Raw genomic sequence first — 17,410 nt, 5'->3', positions numbered from 1 at the left:
TTACTGAGTATGTACTCCAAACATAGCACTTTGATTAATGGGACTATTTCCAGACAGAACAAGGTGGAATCTATGTTCCTAATTGTGACACGATTTACTGAAAAATACAGCTAGGAACATGTGAGGGTTTATGTGTAATTTGCCTTTTTAAAAAGCCCTCCCCCTAAATCCAAGGTTTTACTGTGGCCTGCGAAAGCTGAGACCGAGCCGTAGCGGCAGGACTGGAAAACTTGCTTCCGGAACCTTTGTGCTGAAGTGCTTTGCCACCGGCCGGTGCTCATTCGTAAAGGACCGTCCCAGCCAAGAGCCTGTTGTTAGGAACCTGCTTGGCCTCGGATCTGAGGGGCTTTAGGTTGGCTGTGGCTGTGACTGAAGCAGTCGCCGGGGAAAGTCCACTGGAAGGAAGGCGCCATGGACGATCAGGGCTGCCCCCGGTGTAAGACCACCAAGTACCGGAACCCTTCGTTGAAGCTGATGGTGAATGTGTGCGGACACACTCTGTGAGTCCGGGGATAGTTGGGTTCCATGGGGGGAGACGTACGGGGTGGAAGCTCCCGAAACAGCCGGGAGATGCTTGTCGTCGACTCAGGGGAGAAAAGGGCTTCGTTAGTATCGACACTGGGGAAGAAAATAGGAAAAGGGAACGTTGTTTCTCTAAACAGACTACCCTCCAGTCCTGAGCCGCTCTGGCCTGCTTTGAACTGCCGGATTCCCTGATGTAACCAGCAGTTTGTCACGTTCCCCCCTCCTTAGGCAATGAGAATCTGAACTGTATTTCCGGGCTGTGTTGTTAACAGGGTTCCAGCGTGGGAGATCGGAGTGTTTAGTTTCACGCAAAGCGTTTTTATTAAAAAGAACAAAAGTGCTATGAAAATGCAATTACTATGTTTATATACTGTTGCTATTTGTTGCACGGGTTAATATGAAACTCCATCGGTATGCCCACTGTCCTGATGGAGTTTGGTTAGTTCTCATCTCTAAAAGGGAAAGTTCAGATTCTAGGCAGTTAATTTTGGAGATACAGTAATGGCTGGCATTTATTGAGTGTACATTACGTGTCAGGCAGTGTTCTAAGCGCTTTACCTTGAGTTATCCCATTTCATTCTCAACAGCAGCCCTATGAAGTAGGTACTCATCTCATACCCATTTTACAGGAAAGGAAACGGAGACTGCTTCAGATACCTTATTTAGTGGACCCTTCTAGAATTGGAACACAGGCCGTCTGACTATAGAATGGCAATTTTGGGGGGCTAGGGGCAAGAAGCCGAGAAGGCAATGGCACCCCACTCCAGTACTCTTGCCTGGAAAATCCCATGGACGGAGGAGCCTGGTAGGCTGCAGTCCATGGGGTCGCGAAGAGTTGGACACGACTGAGTGACTTCACTTTCACTTTTCACTTTCATGCATTGGAGAAGGAAATGGCAACCCACTCCAGTGTTCTTGCCTGGAGAATCCCAGGGACGGAGGATCCTGGTGGGCTGCCGTCTATGGGGTCGCACAGAGTCGGACACGACTGAAGCGACTTAGCAGCAGCAGCAGCAGCAGGGGCCAGAAGGGAGATTGAGTGTTTTGAAGAATAAGTGCAGGAACTGATAAACGTGTTTCTTGCCACGTTTTTATGGTCAAATGTGGTTCAGTATAGATGGTTTTATAAAGCGCTTTGCAATGTAAGGTGAACATACATTCTCGTAGTTTCTTTGATTTTTTAAGATATAAAAAATGTGGTAGACAAGATCTTTGGGTAAGCCCGAATTGCATGGTTAATTGTAGCTATAATGATTATAAAGGGATTTAATAACTTACTGGATTGGTCTTATTTTCTAATTAGTCTTTATTTTCCTTTGCTTTATCCAGCAAAGGAAATACAGTAGAGCTGTACTCTAATTAGTCTTTATTTTCCTTTGCTTTATCCAGCAAAGGAAATACAGTAGAGCTGTACTGAATGTGATTGGATGGATTAAAATTAGAAATAAGGTGAAAGTAATCAAGTAGATTGGGAAAGGGAAACCAGACAAATGCTGTAAAGACTGTTCAGTTTTTAGAAAGATTTTGCTTGGTTTCTCTTTATTTTCCTGTACCAGATTTGTTATAGTTGGTGCTCAAGGGAAAGGAATTTGCTTTTTTTGAAAGGACATTAACTAAATGTAATTTACTAGAAAAAATGGATACCTAGTAGTAATTAGCTAGTCAGGGAAGATTATGTGATTTTAGCAAAATAAATTGCATTTTTATTAAATAGTTATATTTATTTTTAATTGGAAATTGCTTTTGTTGTGTCCGTGGTCTTTTCTGTTTTTTTAATAAGAGTTAAGAATTGTCTAAGTCATTCTGATGTTAGTTAAAGACCAAGTTTTACAGCCCTCTTTTAACTTAAAATATGATCAAAATGATGAAAAGATTATATGGAATTGGCTAAGAGAACAAACTTCTGATCTTGAATTCTTTGTACTCTTATAGGCTCTGGGCAAATTCCTCTTACTTCATTTTTCTTCCCTGTACAATAGAGATAACAGCACTGTGTATATTACAGTGTTTGAGGATTAAATAATATATGTAAACATCATACTTGGAGGTGCTTTAATAGAATTTTTTCACATAATATTTGTTCAGTATACATTGGGAATCATTATTATTATTTATGCATGGTATGGATACTAAGCAGAAATAAAATTTAAACAGGATCTACTCGGCCTGCTTTAAAAGACTTGCACAACAATGGTATCTTTAAGTGAATTCAAGAGATTATAAAATGTGGTACAGTTTTGATTATAATGCCCCTTTTGTGATTTAAATAGGAACTCAGTATCATGTTCTCTCATGGAAATGGGGTTATATATGTCCTGACTTTTTTCATAATGTATATCTTGGATATCTTTTCTAAATTGTTATGTGTATATATTCCTCTTTAACATTTGGATGATAGTCCACTGTTAGGTTATACTATAATTGATTTACCCCAAAATTGTGTTATGAATATTTAGATTTCCTATTTTTCACTAGAGTCAGTTTCTCTCTTTCTGCCCTCTTCCTCAACCCATATACAAGTATATTATAAGATATAAGAGGAGAACCAGGGGTAAATGCCTATATAGTAGAACTATATACAGTAGAACTGTATGTGACTTTTAATTTTGATAAACATTGCCCACTTGTTCTCAAAAAAGATTGTATCTGTTGTGCTCCCACCAACTGTTCATGGGAATTCCTGTTGCCACAATTGGGCATTATTACTTTTTAAATCTTGTTATTCTGACAAGTAATAGAACATTATAGATTTTGATGTGAAATTCTTTTGATTTGATAGTATGCTGAATTTGTACAGAATGTCTTTCATGGGATTGAGCTTAGGCATTTTTATAATTATTAGTCTGAAAGGAGTAGGTATTATTTTTTAGCGTTACTATTTGTATTAGTTATCTATTTTTATGTAATAAATTGCCTCAAAAATTAGTACCGTAATAAATATTTATTATCTTATATAGTTTTGGAGGGTCAGGAGTCTGAGAGTGGCTCAGCTGAGTGATTCTAGCTCAGTGTCTTTCATGAGGTTTGCTCAAGCTGTTTTCTGGGACTGGAGTGTCTGTGTCCGAGGTCACTCATGTGGGTCTTGGCAGCTTCAGTTCCTCTCCTTGGACCCTCATTAGGACTGCTCATGATGTGGCTTTTCCCAGAGTTAGTGAGAGAACTAGAGGCTCCAGAGCATCATCATCTAATGACAAAAATCACATTATCATTGCTTCTGCTGTATTTTATTTGTTAGCACTGAAGTCCTGTTACAGTATACACAAGAGTGTGAATACCATGAGGCAAGAATTACAGGGCCACATGATTTTACTCACTTTATTTTGTGTGTCAAGTAGCAAAGGCATTTTAGGAGGCAAATAATAAAGTGAGTAGGGATAGTGCTTCACAGGAGATAGGAAGTGTGAGATTATAGAAAGATTATTTAGAAGTACTATTTATGAGAGAAAATACAGGAGCAGAAAGGAGGAAAAAGGTAAAACATGAAAATACTTTTCTCCCTTGACTGCTAGCAGTTGAGGAAGTGGGTGGTTGAGTAGTAAAGGGCCCACCTGGTGGGAAAGATACCCTGAAGAAGGAAATGGCTACTCACTCCAGTATTCTTGCCTGGAAAATCCTATGGGTAGAGGAGCCTGGTGAGCTACACTCCATAGGGTAGCAGAAGAGTCAGATATGACTTAGCGACTAAATAACGACAACAGATTCCATTATGTATTAATATTAAATCAATCCGGCAAACACCCAAATGAATTGATTGCATGCACATCCAAAGAAGACTGGATTCTACATTTGCTTTTTTTTCAATTCAAGGATGAACTTTTGTCTTAGTTACAGAAAAGGGTAACTTTTTTCTGTTTATCAGGGTCACCTATTTTAAGAAATAAGCCTTTCATGGAAGTCTTCATAGAATTCTAAAGGCATGTTGATTTAGAAGGAGCCAGTTATATCTAATTCTCATTTAACTGAAGTCTTTTTCATTTTTTTCAGAGAAGATGGGAAAACTTTATTTTCTTTGGAATAGAGCAGATCCTCTTTACCCAACATAGTTGGATGATATTTTTCAGAGTAACACAAGCAAGTAAAACTAATCATTTAAGTTTTATCCCAACCATCCTTAGCAACACTTGTCTCTGGAAACTACCTATATTTGATTTTACTAAATTTTCTTTCTTCATTCTAAACACACATAAGACACAAAGTAGAATAAACAAAAACTCATCCTGATATATGTTAAAGACAATATTTTGCCATATTTTCTTAAAGTTTCTCTTTTTCTCCTTTTTATTTTTTTCTCTGCTTCTCTCTGTCTCTCTCTCTCTCTTGCTTATTGATGTTTCTAGGTAGCTTTTTCTGAAGAGTTACCAGTCTGAATTTTGCTGATTGCATCTCTGTGGTATTATTATGTTCCTTTGTATTTCCTATAAATTACTAGTAGCTTTTAGAGGTTTATCAGATTAAAGTTCAGTTTATTTATTGTTGGAAAGAATAATTCATAAGTGGTATTAATTCATTTGTTTAATATGCTGGGCTTGTACGTTACCGTTTTGTGAACTGGGAAACAGTGGACAGAAAAATTAGAAAAAGATACTCATTCTGGGTAGAAAATTAGAAAAAGGGGACTTTCTGGATATATTGTTGTTAATTTCTAATTTAATTTTGTTGTAAGAGAACAAATTTTGCTAAATTTCAGTCTTATAAAATTTTATTAAAACTTATTGTCCAGTGTGTGGTCTATTTTGGTGAGCAAGGTCTTACTTGATGAGCAAGTCAAGTTGAAAAGAATGTGTTCTGTAGCTGTTGGGTTTAGTGTATGTCAGTTAGGTCAGCTTGGTTGATAGTGTTAACTTCTGAGTATCTTTACCAATCCTTCTGTATCCTTACTAATTTATTTTTTCTACTCATTTTATCGGTTACTCCAAATAGATTGTGTATTTGTCAGTTTCTCTTTTTAGTAGTGCTGTCATGCTTCATGTATTTTGAAACTCTCTTATTAGGTACATCTGCTAAGTCACTTCAGTCGTGTCCGACTCTGTGTGACCCCATAGACGGCAGCCCACCAGGCTCCCTGTCCCTGACACTGGAGTGGGTTGCCATTTCATTCTCCAATGCATAAAAGTGAAAAGTGAAAGGGAAGTCGCTCAGTCGTGTCCGACTCTTCGCGACCCCATGGACCGCAGCCTACCAGGCTCCTCTGTCCATGGGATTTTCCAGGCAAGAGTACTGGAGTGGGGTGCCATCGCCTTCTCCATATTAGGTACATAGATACTTAAAATTGCTATGCCTTCTTGTGATGAATTTATCCTTTTGTCATGAAATATTCCTTTTGGTCTTTTGTAATACTCTTTATCCTGATGATTTTTTTTGTCTGGTATTATATCAGTTCTCTTATGCTTTCTATTTGATAGTATATGTTTCTCTGTCCTTTGCTTTCAACCAATGTGTGTTTTATGTCTTAACATTTTGTAGATAGTACATAGTTAGTCTTACTTTTTTGTATAGTCCAACACTGGCTGCCTTTTAATTGCCGTGTTAGTCCCTTTATATTTAATGTAATTATTGCTATCATTGGGTTTAAATCTGTTTTCCATTTGTCCTTTCTTGCCTTATTATGGATTAACTGGATATTTTAAAAGTATTGCTCTATTTAAGATCTTTATTATTATTTTAATATTTTTATTTTTAGTGATTTCTATAAGTATAACAATATGCATCTTTATCAGAGTCTATTTAGAGTCAACATCTGACACTCTGCATTTTTCACTTGCTCACAAATTCCTCACATTTCAATACCTCACAAATATGAATGCTATAATTCCGTACACATACACTTGTCATCCTTTATACTAACGATGTCATATCTTTAACTTTTATATATGATTCACTATTGTTATTTTTGCTTTAAATAGTTGTTTTTAAGGAAATGTAGGGAAAAAATAGTCTTTTTAATAAACAACTTTTTGAGATACAATTCACATACCATAAAATTCACTCATTTAAAGTATAGAATCAGTGGCTTTTAGTATATTCTCAGAGACATACATCTATCACTACAATTAATTCTAGAACATTTTTGTTATTTCACAAGGAAATCCCTTACTACTTAGCCCTGTCCTCCATCTCCCTTTGTCTCTGAGCCCTATGGCAACCACCAGTTGACTTTCTGTCCCTACAGATTGCCTATTCTGGACATTTCATATAAATGGAATCATATAAATATAAGTCCTCTGTGATTGGCTTTTACTTAGTATAATGTTTTCAAGGTTCATCCATGTTGTAGAATGTATCAGAACTTCTTTCTTTTTATTATTGAAGACTATTCCTTTGTGTGGATTTTACCACTTTTCATTTATCTTTTCATTAGTTGATGGACATTTGGATTATTTTCACTTTTTGGCTATAGTGAATAATCCTGCTGTGAACATTCATGTACAAGTTTTATGTGACAAATTGTTTTGGTTATATATTTAGGAGTATAGCTGTTGGATCATGTGATGGCTCTATATTTATCCAAATTGTAAGACTTCCAAAGCAATTGCACAACTTTACATTCCCACCAGCAGTAGATAAGGGTTACAGTTTCTCTACATCTTTTGCCAACACTTGCTATTATTTGTCTTTTTTGAATGTAGCCATGTTAGTGGGTATAAAATTGTTAAGTGTAGTCTTTTGTATTCACCTACTTATTTGCCATCTTTAGTGTCTTTCTTTCTTCTTTTGGATTGATTTGATAGTTGTATTGATTTTGTTTTTCTGCCTGAAGAGCATTCTTTAGTAGTTCATAGTACAGGTTTATCTGTGAAGAACTCTCCCAGATTTTGTTTATGTGAGTGTTTTTATTTTACCCTATTGTTTGAAGGATCTTTCTGCTGAGTATGAAGTTATGGGTTGTCATTTCACCACTTCAGATATATCATTCTTTTTTTTTTGGTCCATGATGCTCAGCTTGTGGGATCTCAGTTCCGACCAGGGACTGAATCCGGGCCAGGGCAGTGAAAGCTCAGAATCCTAACCGCTAGACCATCAGGGATCTCCCCATTGCATTTTTTTTGTGATGAGAAGTTGTTTGTGAGGAGAAGTCAGCTGTTACTTATATCCTTGGTGTAAAAATCTTTCAGGACTGCTTACAAGATTTTCTCTTTATCATTGGTTTCTAGCAGTTTGAATATAAGTTTAGATATGCTTTTCTTTGTATTCATCCTAGTTGACATTTGCTGAGCTGGGAACTGTAAATGAGTATTTTTCATCCTATTTGGAATATTCCAGTGATTCTTTCTATATTATTTTTACTTTCTTCTCCATTTGGAACTCAGTTACATGTGTATTAGCTTTTTTGGTATTGTTTTATAAGTTGCTGGGGTACTGTTCATTCTTCTTCAATCTTATTTTCTCTGTTCTTCATAGATATTTTTTATTGGTCTGTATTCAAGTCTATTGACTCCCATCTGCTATGTCCAATCTATTGTTAAGCCCATTTGGTAGATTTTTTCATCTGTTATTATACTTTTGTTCTGGAGTTTTCATCTTGTTCTTTTCTATAGTTATCACTTTTCTTTTAAAATTTTCTGTCTGCACATTAAGATCATATCTTCCTTTACTTTTTTGAATGTAATTCTTTGGACATAATTTGTGTTAAATCTTTAAAAATATTTAAAATAGCTGACTTAAACTTTTGGTCTTCTAGATCCAACATCTTGGCAAGGCTGATTTCTGTTGACTATTCTTCCCCCACCCCTGTGGATCACATTTTTCTTCTCTTTTTTTGAACATTTAATACATTTTTCAGTTGTATACTGGATCACGTAGATGGTATCAGAAATTGCATACTTTATCTTTCTGCGTAGAATGTTGTTTTTAAAATTCTTGTAGGTAGTTCAGTTACTGGCTGATTACCTTGAACTTTGTAGGCTTGGTTTTAAACATTGCTAGGATGGATCTGGCAGAAGGCAATGGCACCCCACTCCAGTACTCTCGCCTGGAAAGTCCCATGGATGGAGGAGCCTGGTGGGCTGCAGTCCATGGGGTCACTGAGGGTCGGACATGACTGAGCGACTTCACTTTCACTTTTCGCTTTCATGCATTGGAGAAGAAAATGGCAACCCACTCCAGTGTTCTTGCCTGGAGAATCCCAGGGACGGGGGAGCCTGGTGGGCTGCCGTCTATGGGGTTGCACAGAGTCGAACACGACTGAAGTGACTTAGCCGCAGGATGGATCTGGACAGGACTCTTGAGAGTCCTTTGGACTGCAAGGAGATCCAACCAGTCCATTCTAAAGGAGATTAGTCCTGAGTGTTCTTTGGAAGGAATGATGCTAAAGCTGAAACCCCAGTACTTTGGCCACCTCATGTGAAGAGCTGATTCATTGGAAAAGACTGATGTTGGGAGGGATTGGGGGCAGGAGGAAAAGGCGATGATAGAGGATGAGATGGCTGGATGGCATCACCGACTCGATGGACGTGAGTTTGAGTGAACTCCGGGAGTTGGTGATGGACAGGGAGGCCTGGCGTGCTGCAATTTGGGGCTGCAAAGAGTCGGACACAACTGATCCACTGAAGTGAACTGAGGATGGATCTGTGTAGAGCCCATTGTGTTTCCTTACTTTACTGCAACTCAATCTCCAAACTTTGAGTTCCTTGCAAAACTTGTTGGGGCTTGATTTTAGGCTTTGTTAGAGTAAGTCTAGATAGAATAAGTCTTATTATATGATGTGGTCCCCATTCTTACTTTCTGGTATCTCAGCTGGATTTTTGAGGTGTTAATAAGGTGTTACTGTAGTTTCTCTACTTTGGCTGGGTAGGAACTCCAAAATATACCCAGCACTCCTTAACTACCCTCTCTTCCTCTCTCAGCCATTCTCTTTTAAGCCTTGATTGGTTTTGCCCTGCATATATGCAGTCTGTTCTTTGGCCTGGCCATGGACTTATGGGAGTTCTTATACAGACTTCTGACCCTCTGCCTTGCAGATTTCAACTGTATCAACTGCACTGAAGTTTGATCTTTGCCTGTACAACTTAGCACAACCACTGTGCCCTTCTTAAACTCTTGCTTACTAGGCTATCGTCATGGAAATTTTTCCCAGATAGAAAAATGAGGCAATTGTCGGGCTCACCTTGTTAGTTTACCATTTCTAAGGGATTATAGTCTTTGTGTGGCTGCTGCTGCTAAGTCACTTCAGTCGTGTCCGACTCTGTGCAACCCCATAGATGGCAGCCCACCAGGCTCCCCTGTCCCTGGGATTCTCCAGGCAAGAACACTAGAGTGGGTTGCCATTTCCTTCTCCAATGCATGGAAGTGAAAAGTGAAAGTGAAGTCGCTCAGTCGTGTTCGACCCTTAGCGACCCCATGGACTGCAGCCTACCAGGCTCCTCCGTCCATGGGATTTTCCAGGCAAGAGTACTGGAGTGGGGTGCCATGTGTTACCCATTGTCTGATGTCTGTAAACAGTTGTTTCATACATTTTGTTTTATGGTTGTTCATGGTAGGAATGCTAGTCTGACATCAGTTGCTCCATCATATTTGTTAGAAAATGCTGGTCTTACTGTTGTTGAGACATTTACTTCCTTTAGTCTCAGTTTTGTGTGTACATGTTTATTTTCTTTACCTCAAAATTGGTAATTGGTAATTTCTGTTCCCCTTTAACATTTCTTTCCTTTTGCAGTTTCTGATTTTATTTTTTTACGGTCTCAGTTTCTCCCCTAAAACTTTTCTAAATATACTTTTCTTCTTCTCTTCCTCCTCCTTCCTCTTTCCCTGCTTCTTATTCTTCTTCCTTCTCCTCCTTCCTATCTCCCTCCTCCTCTTCTTTTTCTTCATGGAGTGAGTGTTTTAAAGTTGATTAGGATATAATATTGTGGAACAGCTCTGGAGAATTAATATCTAATATTTTGTGGGTCATACTTACAATGAATATCTCAAGACCATTCTCCTGAAGGAGATGGTTTTTGCTTGCACTGCATGTATGAGTTGGTGTCCCATGTATTTCAGTAATTCAAGTCCATTAAGGAATAGAACACTGAAACATGAGTTAGAAAATCTGTATTCTAGTTCTGTCACAGACTGGCAAGTTTTAGGTCACCTGTTTAGCTTTGATTTGTACATTTGTTTAGAACAGATAATTTTTAACCCCCTTCAGTCTCTTAAAATTTGGGTAATTTAGTTAATAGTTAATTAGAAAATCACTGTGGTCAGTAGCTTTAGTCTTTTTTTTTTTTTGGACCATATACCATTAATAAAAGTGCTTCATAAGATATGAAAAATTTCAGTTATTTTTATGAACTGTGATTTAGGTTAAAGCATCTGCCTCCAATGCAGGAGACCTGGGTTTGATCCCTGGGTCGGGAAGATCCTCTGGAGAAGGAAATGGTAACCCACTCCAGTATTCTTACCTGGAGAATCCCATGGATGGAGAAACCTGGTAGCCTACAGTCCACGGGGTCGCAAAGAGTTCGACAGGACTGAGCGACTTCACTTTCACTTTTCTTTTTCAATACAAGAGAAAGTGCTGATCACTATTTATAGAATGTAAATATATCACTATGATTGGGTATCTTCTTCAGTTCCTTATTTTATTAAGTGTAACTTAATGTTATAGTTCTTTAAAACTGTGGTTACTAAATAACATAATAATTATGTTATTTGTACTGTTTCTTTTTGAATGTGAAAAACATAGCCCTACCGGATAAGTCTCTTCTCTAATTCTTTTCATTTATACTGGGAGTCTTTTTTTTTAAGAATCATTTTATCTGCTGAGTAGTTTACTATGTATATGTATGGGTATATGTATACACCCAATCCCATAGGTGTATATATACACCCATACATATACACAAATATTTTCTGTCTTGGAGGAAACCTTTTGTGAGGTTTGACCTACAGGTGAACTTTCTTTTCATGGATGGACACCCTTTAGGAGCTCTTTGCCTTATATATCCAGTTTTCCTTTGAAGTTATATTGTCTAATTTGTGTTCCAAGATTCAAGCAGGTAATAAGAAGCTGTTTATTAGATGTTCAAAGTTACTTGTTAAAAACACATTATTTTATTCTGCGAGAACCTGAAACATTAGCAGTTGGTCATTAGGGATACAAATATAAACAGAGAAAGAATTAATATATTTTCTCATTGCCTTTGTTTCTACTGTGGTCATGAAATATTACATCTAACAAATATATAATGATAGTTTGCCTGAGTTTGAATTCTAGATTTGCCACTTATTCTTAGCCAAGTGATTCAGGGAAGACTATTTTCTTTAAGCCTTTGTTTTCTCATCTGTATAGTGGGTTTACCAGTAGCATATACTTCACAGAATTACTGTGAAGATTAGACGAGCACAGTTCAAATAAGTTTAAGAAGTTAGGTAAATTTAAGAGTATTTACTTTAATCAACCATAAAGAGTTACTTTCAGTATTCTAAATGCAGAAAAATAACAGTTTTTAGGTTAAGTTTCTAGACTCTTTTTGGCAGTTTACTTGTTTACCTAGCAACTAGTCCCTGAGATAGTAAATAGAATGAGAACAATTGAATGAAAGTTTAACCTACATATTTTAATGGTTTTCTTCATGTTTTAAATGTGTTAAGCTTGTTTTGAAAGGTAAAAAGTAATACTTAATTGTAGTTTGTTAGTTATTGGTTTACTAATAAATATAAATTTGCATTCTTTCTCATACATTCAATACATTTTCTAGACCACTGATTCCTAAACTTACGTCATCCTAGGGATCATCTTGGGTGCCTATTTAAAACACCGGTTTCTGGGCCTTACCATAGGTCTTTGGTGGAGGAACTTAGTGTTTTATACTGGCTATCTAGGTTAGTCTTGTGCTCAAGCAGTTTTGGAGAACACTGCTGAGTATACAACAGTGAGTGTGAGAGACATGGTTACTGCCCCCATCAATTTTATAGTATTTTAGGTCTTCTTTTGAGTCGTTAAATGGAAATTAGTTTTTTTTTTCTTCTTTCTAAGGAGCAAAAAGGGAGTTTAGAATTATAAAAATATTCTTTGAAATTAAGATGTGAAAGTAGACTTTATGTTACTTCTTAAGCCTTTTTTTTTTTTTAAGAAAAGTACTATTAAAGTAACAGAAATCTGAAATCCTGAACTCTTGTTGTAACCATTCTGCTGATGTAGGAAAAGGGCCTTTGGAGAAGCAAAAAGTTTTAGTGGGTATATCCTAAAGTTAGGAGTTTTTGCAATATTAGCATCAAGCAATCAAGCCGTTTGGGTGAACCAGTCCATTCTGAAGGAGATCAGCCCTGGGATTTCTTTGGAAGGAATGATGCTAAAGCTGAAACTCCAGTACTTTGGCCACCTCATGCGAAGAGTTGACTCATTGGAAAAAGACTTTGATGCTGGGAGGGATTGGGGGCAGGAGGAGAAGGGGACAACAGAGGATGAGATGGCTCGATGGACCTGAGTCTGAGTGAAATCTGGGAGTTGATGATGGACAGGGAGGCCTGGCGTGCTGCGATTCATGGGGTCACAAAGAGTCGGACAGGACTGAGTGACTGAACTGAACTGAAGGGGGCTTCTCTGTAGCTCAGATGGTGAAGAATCTGCCTGCAATGCAGCAGAGCCCGGTTTGATTCCTGGGAATGGCAACTCACTCCAATATTGTTGCCTGGAGAATCCCATGGACAGAGGAACTTGGCCAGCTACAGTAGTGGGGTCACAAAGAATTGGGCATGACTGACTAACACTGCTACTACAAATGCATCAATGTTTTTGTGGGACAATCTCTGAAGAGGAAAGATCTAAATAATAGCCCCTTTAGGAAGGTGACATGTGATGTCTGTTTTGGCTGTCAGGCTGAGGATGGAACCTTGTTCAGAAGTACATGATACAAAGTGCTGTTTGTTTTGTCAGAAGTATTGATAGGAAGATGGCTGCTGCTAAGTCACTTCAGTGGTGTCCGACTCTGTGTGACCCCATAGATGGCAGCCCACCAGGCTCTGCCGTCCCTGGGATTCTCCAGGCAAGAACACTGGAGTGGGTTGCCATTTCCTTCTCCAATGCATGAAAGTGAAAAGTGAAAGTGAAGTCGCTCAGTCGTGTCTGACCCTCAGTGACCCCGTGGACTGCAGCCTTCCAGGCTCCTCCGCCCATGGGATTTTCCAGGCAAGAGTACTGGAGTGGAGTGCCATTGCCTTCTCCGAGGAAGATGGCAGACTTGATTAATGTAAATTTGAAGGAGATTAGCAATCATCTTTTTAGTTCTATTCTACAGCTGTCCTCCGCTTTCTTTTTTTTTTTGCCACTTTATTTTTTTTTAATCGAAGGATATTGCTTTACAAAATTTTGGGCTTTCTGTTATACATCAACAAGAATCAGCCAAAAGTACACCCATGTCCCCTCCCTCCTGCATCCCCTCCCATCTCCCTCTGCATCCTACTCTCATAGATTGTCATGGAGTCCCTATTTGAGTTCCCTGAGTCATACAGCAGATACCCATTGGCTATCTGTTGTATGTATGGTATTGTGAATTTTCATGTTACTCTCTCCATATGCCTCACCCTCTCTCTCTTCCCCTCCCCCTGTGTCCACAGGTCTGTTCCCTATGTATTCTATACCTGTCCTCCATTTTTTTTTTTTGTCCTCCATTTTTAAACAAAGCCTAAGAAAGCTTATATGGTTGCATTGCTTACCTGCATGCCATGTGCTTAGTTATATCCTACTGTTTGTAACTCTCTATCCATGGAATTTTCCTGGCAAGAATACAGGAGGGGGTTGCCATTTCCTCCTCCAGGGGGTCTTCCCTGGCCCAGGGATTGAATCCTTGTCTTCTGTGTCTCCTGCGTTGCAAGCGGATTCATTACTTGCTGAACCATTGGGGAAGCTTACCTGGCCAGCTTCATCTTCTTTCTTCTGTATAAATTTCAATTAAATTTGATCACATTTGCTGAGTAAAATTGTTATTAATGTAGTGCAACTAGATTTAACTCAAATCCAGTTTATGTGAAACATGAAAATACTACAGTGTAATCAGAAATCAGTTTATATGCTTAGAACAATTTTCTCTTTATATTTAGTTTCCAGGATGCTAGCCCGAAATAAACCTTTAAGCATTCAATAATAATTTTTCTGCCAGTTTTTAATTTACTTTATCTTTCACTTTGATAATATATATAAACAATATCATAGTATTTGGTTTTTGAGGTGTAATCATATGCAAATTAGAAAGCCTAAATATATTATTTATGCCAGGAAATGATTTGGAGGATAACTTTTTATTTTTTTAATCAAAAGCAAATTTTATTTGCTTTTTTTCTGTTACCATTTAGTTGTTGTGGAGAGCAAAACATCTCACAATATCTCTGAAAAATCCTTAATTTAGACTTTATTTTGTGTTATATGCAAGTGTCTAGAAAGACTGTATCAACTACCTATAATGATAGTTTATTTTATAGTATTTTTATTTTACGTATTTCACTTTGACATTATATATAAAATATGTATATTATATACATGCATAAATAGTTTATTCTCTACAAAAGGAAGAAAATATAAAATTCAATGGACTTTATCAGAAATGTTTTGGCATATTAGGTTTCTAAGATAGAATATGTGAAAACCGGAATTCTGAGATGAAGAAAAATGATTGCAGACTTCACTCAATTTTTTTTTTAGAACGCAAATATGATAGAATCATTGAAAATTAATGAGGGCTCCGTCAATATGATGCAGTGCCTCTGCATCATCGGTTTATATATATTTAATGAGCCTGCTATTCTGAGTTCAGGTAACTGAAGCAGACTACATCTAACAGTGACTCTGATTTACTTACACAAAATTCTTTCCATTAAAATAGAAAAGTCTTGAAATTTACCAGTGTTAAGTATAATTTCTTCATAAATCTATAATGTTTATTTTCTGGTTGTAACTAACATTTACTGGTTTCAGATAACGTTACCAAAGTATAGTCTTCTATTTGGTCTTCTGTCTTGCTATTGATCTCTGGAGTTGGAGTAGAAAATATGGAGGGAAAAAACCGTTTAAAAAAAACGTTTAAAAGATTGTAGAAGCATGACATGGCAGATGTTATATTTTTAAGATCTGTTGGAGTGTATATGAGAACTATTTGAGAGAGAACTATTCCTGTATTCTTTGGCATTATGAATATAACTTTTGATATTTGCATTTACTTTCAGTTTTGTGTTAAAATACTTTTATTTTAAGATGTGTATTTTGTTAGCTTATTGAAAAGATAGTATTAAAAACATTTTTGACAAAAAAGTGTACATAATAACTTTATAGGGCATTTATTTTAATTTTTAACTTCTGATCATGTGTATCCATGTACACAAATGAACATAGAACTCAATTTATTATGTGCAGTTTTTATGGAACAGTAATTTGCTAAGCTACATTTACTTTATTTTCAGAAAATGCTAATAGTGCCAAATGAATATGTAATTGAATACCTTAACATTTAATAATAAGTAGTGTTAGCAGATAGAAATTTCTTCCATATTTGCTCTGTCAATTGATAACAGATAGTTTCATTAGATAGTTGAGATTGATAAGCAGAATTTTGAAGATAAAAGTTCTTACTCTTAAGGTAGTTTAAATATTTGTAAGATATAAAATGTAATATGTTATAGTAGGTATTTCTGTATTATTCAGACTATGGATGTAAAATTTCTCATAATTGCATCTGGCAAATGTCATTAATATTTAATTCCTTTTGGAGGTTAATTGCAAAAAGCAATCTATGTAATGTGCTACAACTAAATGCAAAAATGTACAAATTACAGCAGGAATAGTGTCAATAATAATAAATTGCCATGTCTAGTGTAAGTTTAGTGCTTGTAATTCCCCCTTGGAAAATATATTATTTTTGACTCCTCTTTATGAATCTTGGGTTTATATTATTTAGAATTAAAATAGAAACTAACATGTATATATTGAAACGTTTGTCTATTTATGTGTTATATATAGTGAGCTTCCTTGGTGGCTCAGCAGTAAAGAATCTGCCTGCCTATGCATGAGATGTGGGTTCGATCCCTGGATGGGGAAGACTTCCTGGAGAAGGAAATGGCAACCCATTCCAGTATTCTTGTCTGGAAAATCCCTTGTAACCAGGAACCTGGCGAGCTACAGTCTATGGAACTGCAAAAGAGCTGGACACAACTTAGCAACTGAACAACTACAATGCAATATTATATGTAGATGTTAGAATGTAAGAAAATTAGAGATGAAAACATAGTGCCAGAGTGGATTGATTGATAAAATACCTCACAGAGGACAATTATATACATATGCAAATATGAAGGGTTTATTTTCCTACCAAAAAAAAGAACCAGAAATTAAACCTGTGCTTTTTGATTGTATTCTGTTTATTAACACTACCAGTTGCTGTATTCATTTATGGGTATTTAGTTTCCAGATTATGCTTACAGAGGGTCATTTTGGTACAATGGTTAAAAGTATCAACTTGAGAATCAAAGAAACTTGAGTTAAATCCACATGCTTCCACTTACTAGTTGTGTGACCTTCAGCAAAGTTGTTTTTGACTTTCAGATTTGTAAATCTCTAAAATGGTGTTAAAATTATTACGTTGGTGCAAAAGTAATTACAGTTTTTGCATTGTTGAAATTTGCAAATAAATGATGTTATACATCATTTTCGGAGAAGGCAATGGCACCCCACTCCAGTACTCTTGCCTGGAAAATCCCATGGATGGAGGAGCCTGGAAGGCTGCAGTCCACGGGGTCGCTGAGGGTCGGACATGACTGAGCAACTTCATTTTCACTTTTCACTTTCATGCATTGGAGAAGGAAATGGCAACCCACTCCAGTGTTCTTGCCTAGAGAATCCCAGGGAAGAGGGAGCCTGGTGGGCTGCCGTCTATGGGATTGCACAGAGTCAGACACGACTGAAGTGACTTAGCAGCAG

At 37.0% G+C, this 17,410-nt stretch overlaps 1 protein-coding gene across 2 annotated transcripts in view; it reads left to right on the top strand.

The window, feature by feature from the left end:
- MNAT1 (MNAT1, CDK activating kinase assembly factor) overlaps positions 272-17,410 on the top strand; it is a 226,603-nt gene continuing 209,464 nt past the window's right edge. The window contains exon 1 of one of the 2 annotated variants that reach the window (XR_001918666.1): positions 272-500. Coding sequence is in view for 1 of the 2 variants with exons in the window: in XM_005685941.3 (XP_005685998.1) it covers positions 412-500 (89 nt within the window). In the remaining variant the exon portion in view is untranslated. The remainder of the gene's footprint in view (positions 501-17,410) is intronic. The other variant, XM_005685941.3, reaches the window with a different exon arrangement.

Source organism: Capra hircus, chromosome 10, assembly GCF_001704415.2.
Source record: "Capra hircus breed San Clemente chromosome 10, ASM170441v1, whole genome shotgun sequence".
NCBI classification, from domain to species: domain Eukaryota; kingdom Metazoa; phylum Chordata; class Mammalia; order Artiodactyla; family Bovidae; genus Capra; species Capra hircus.
This window is presented reverse-complemented; position numbering and strand designations above follow the sequence as displayed.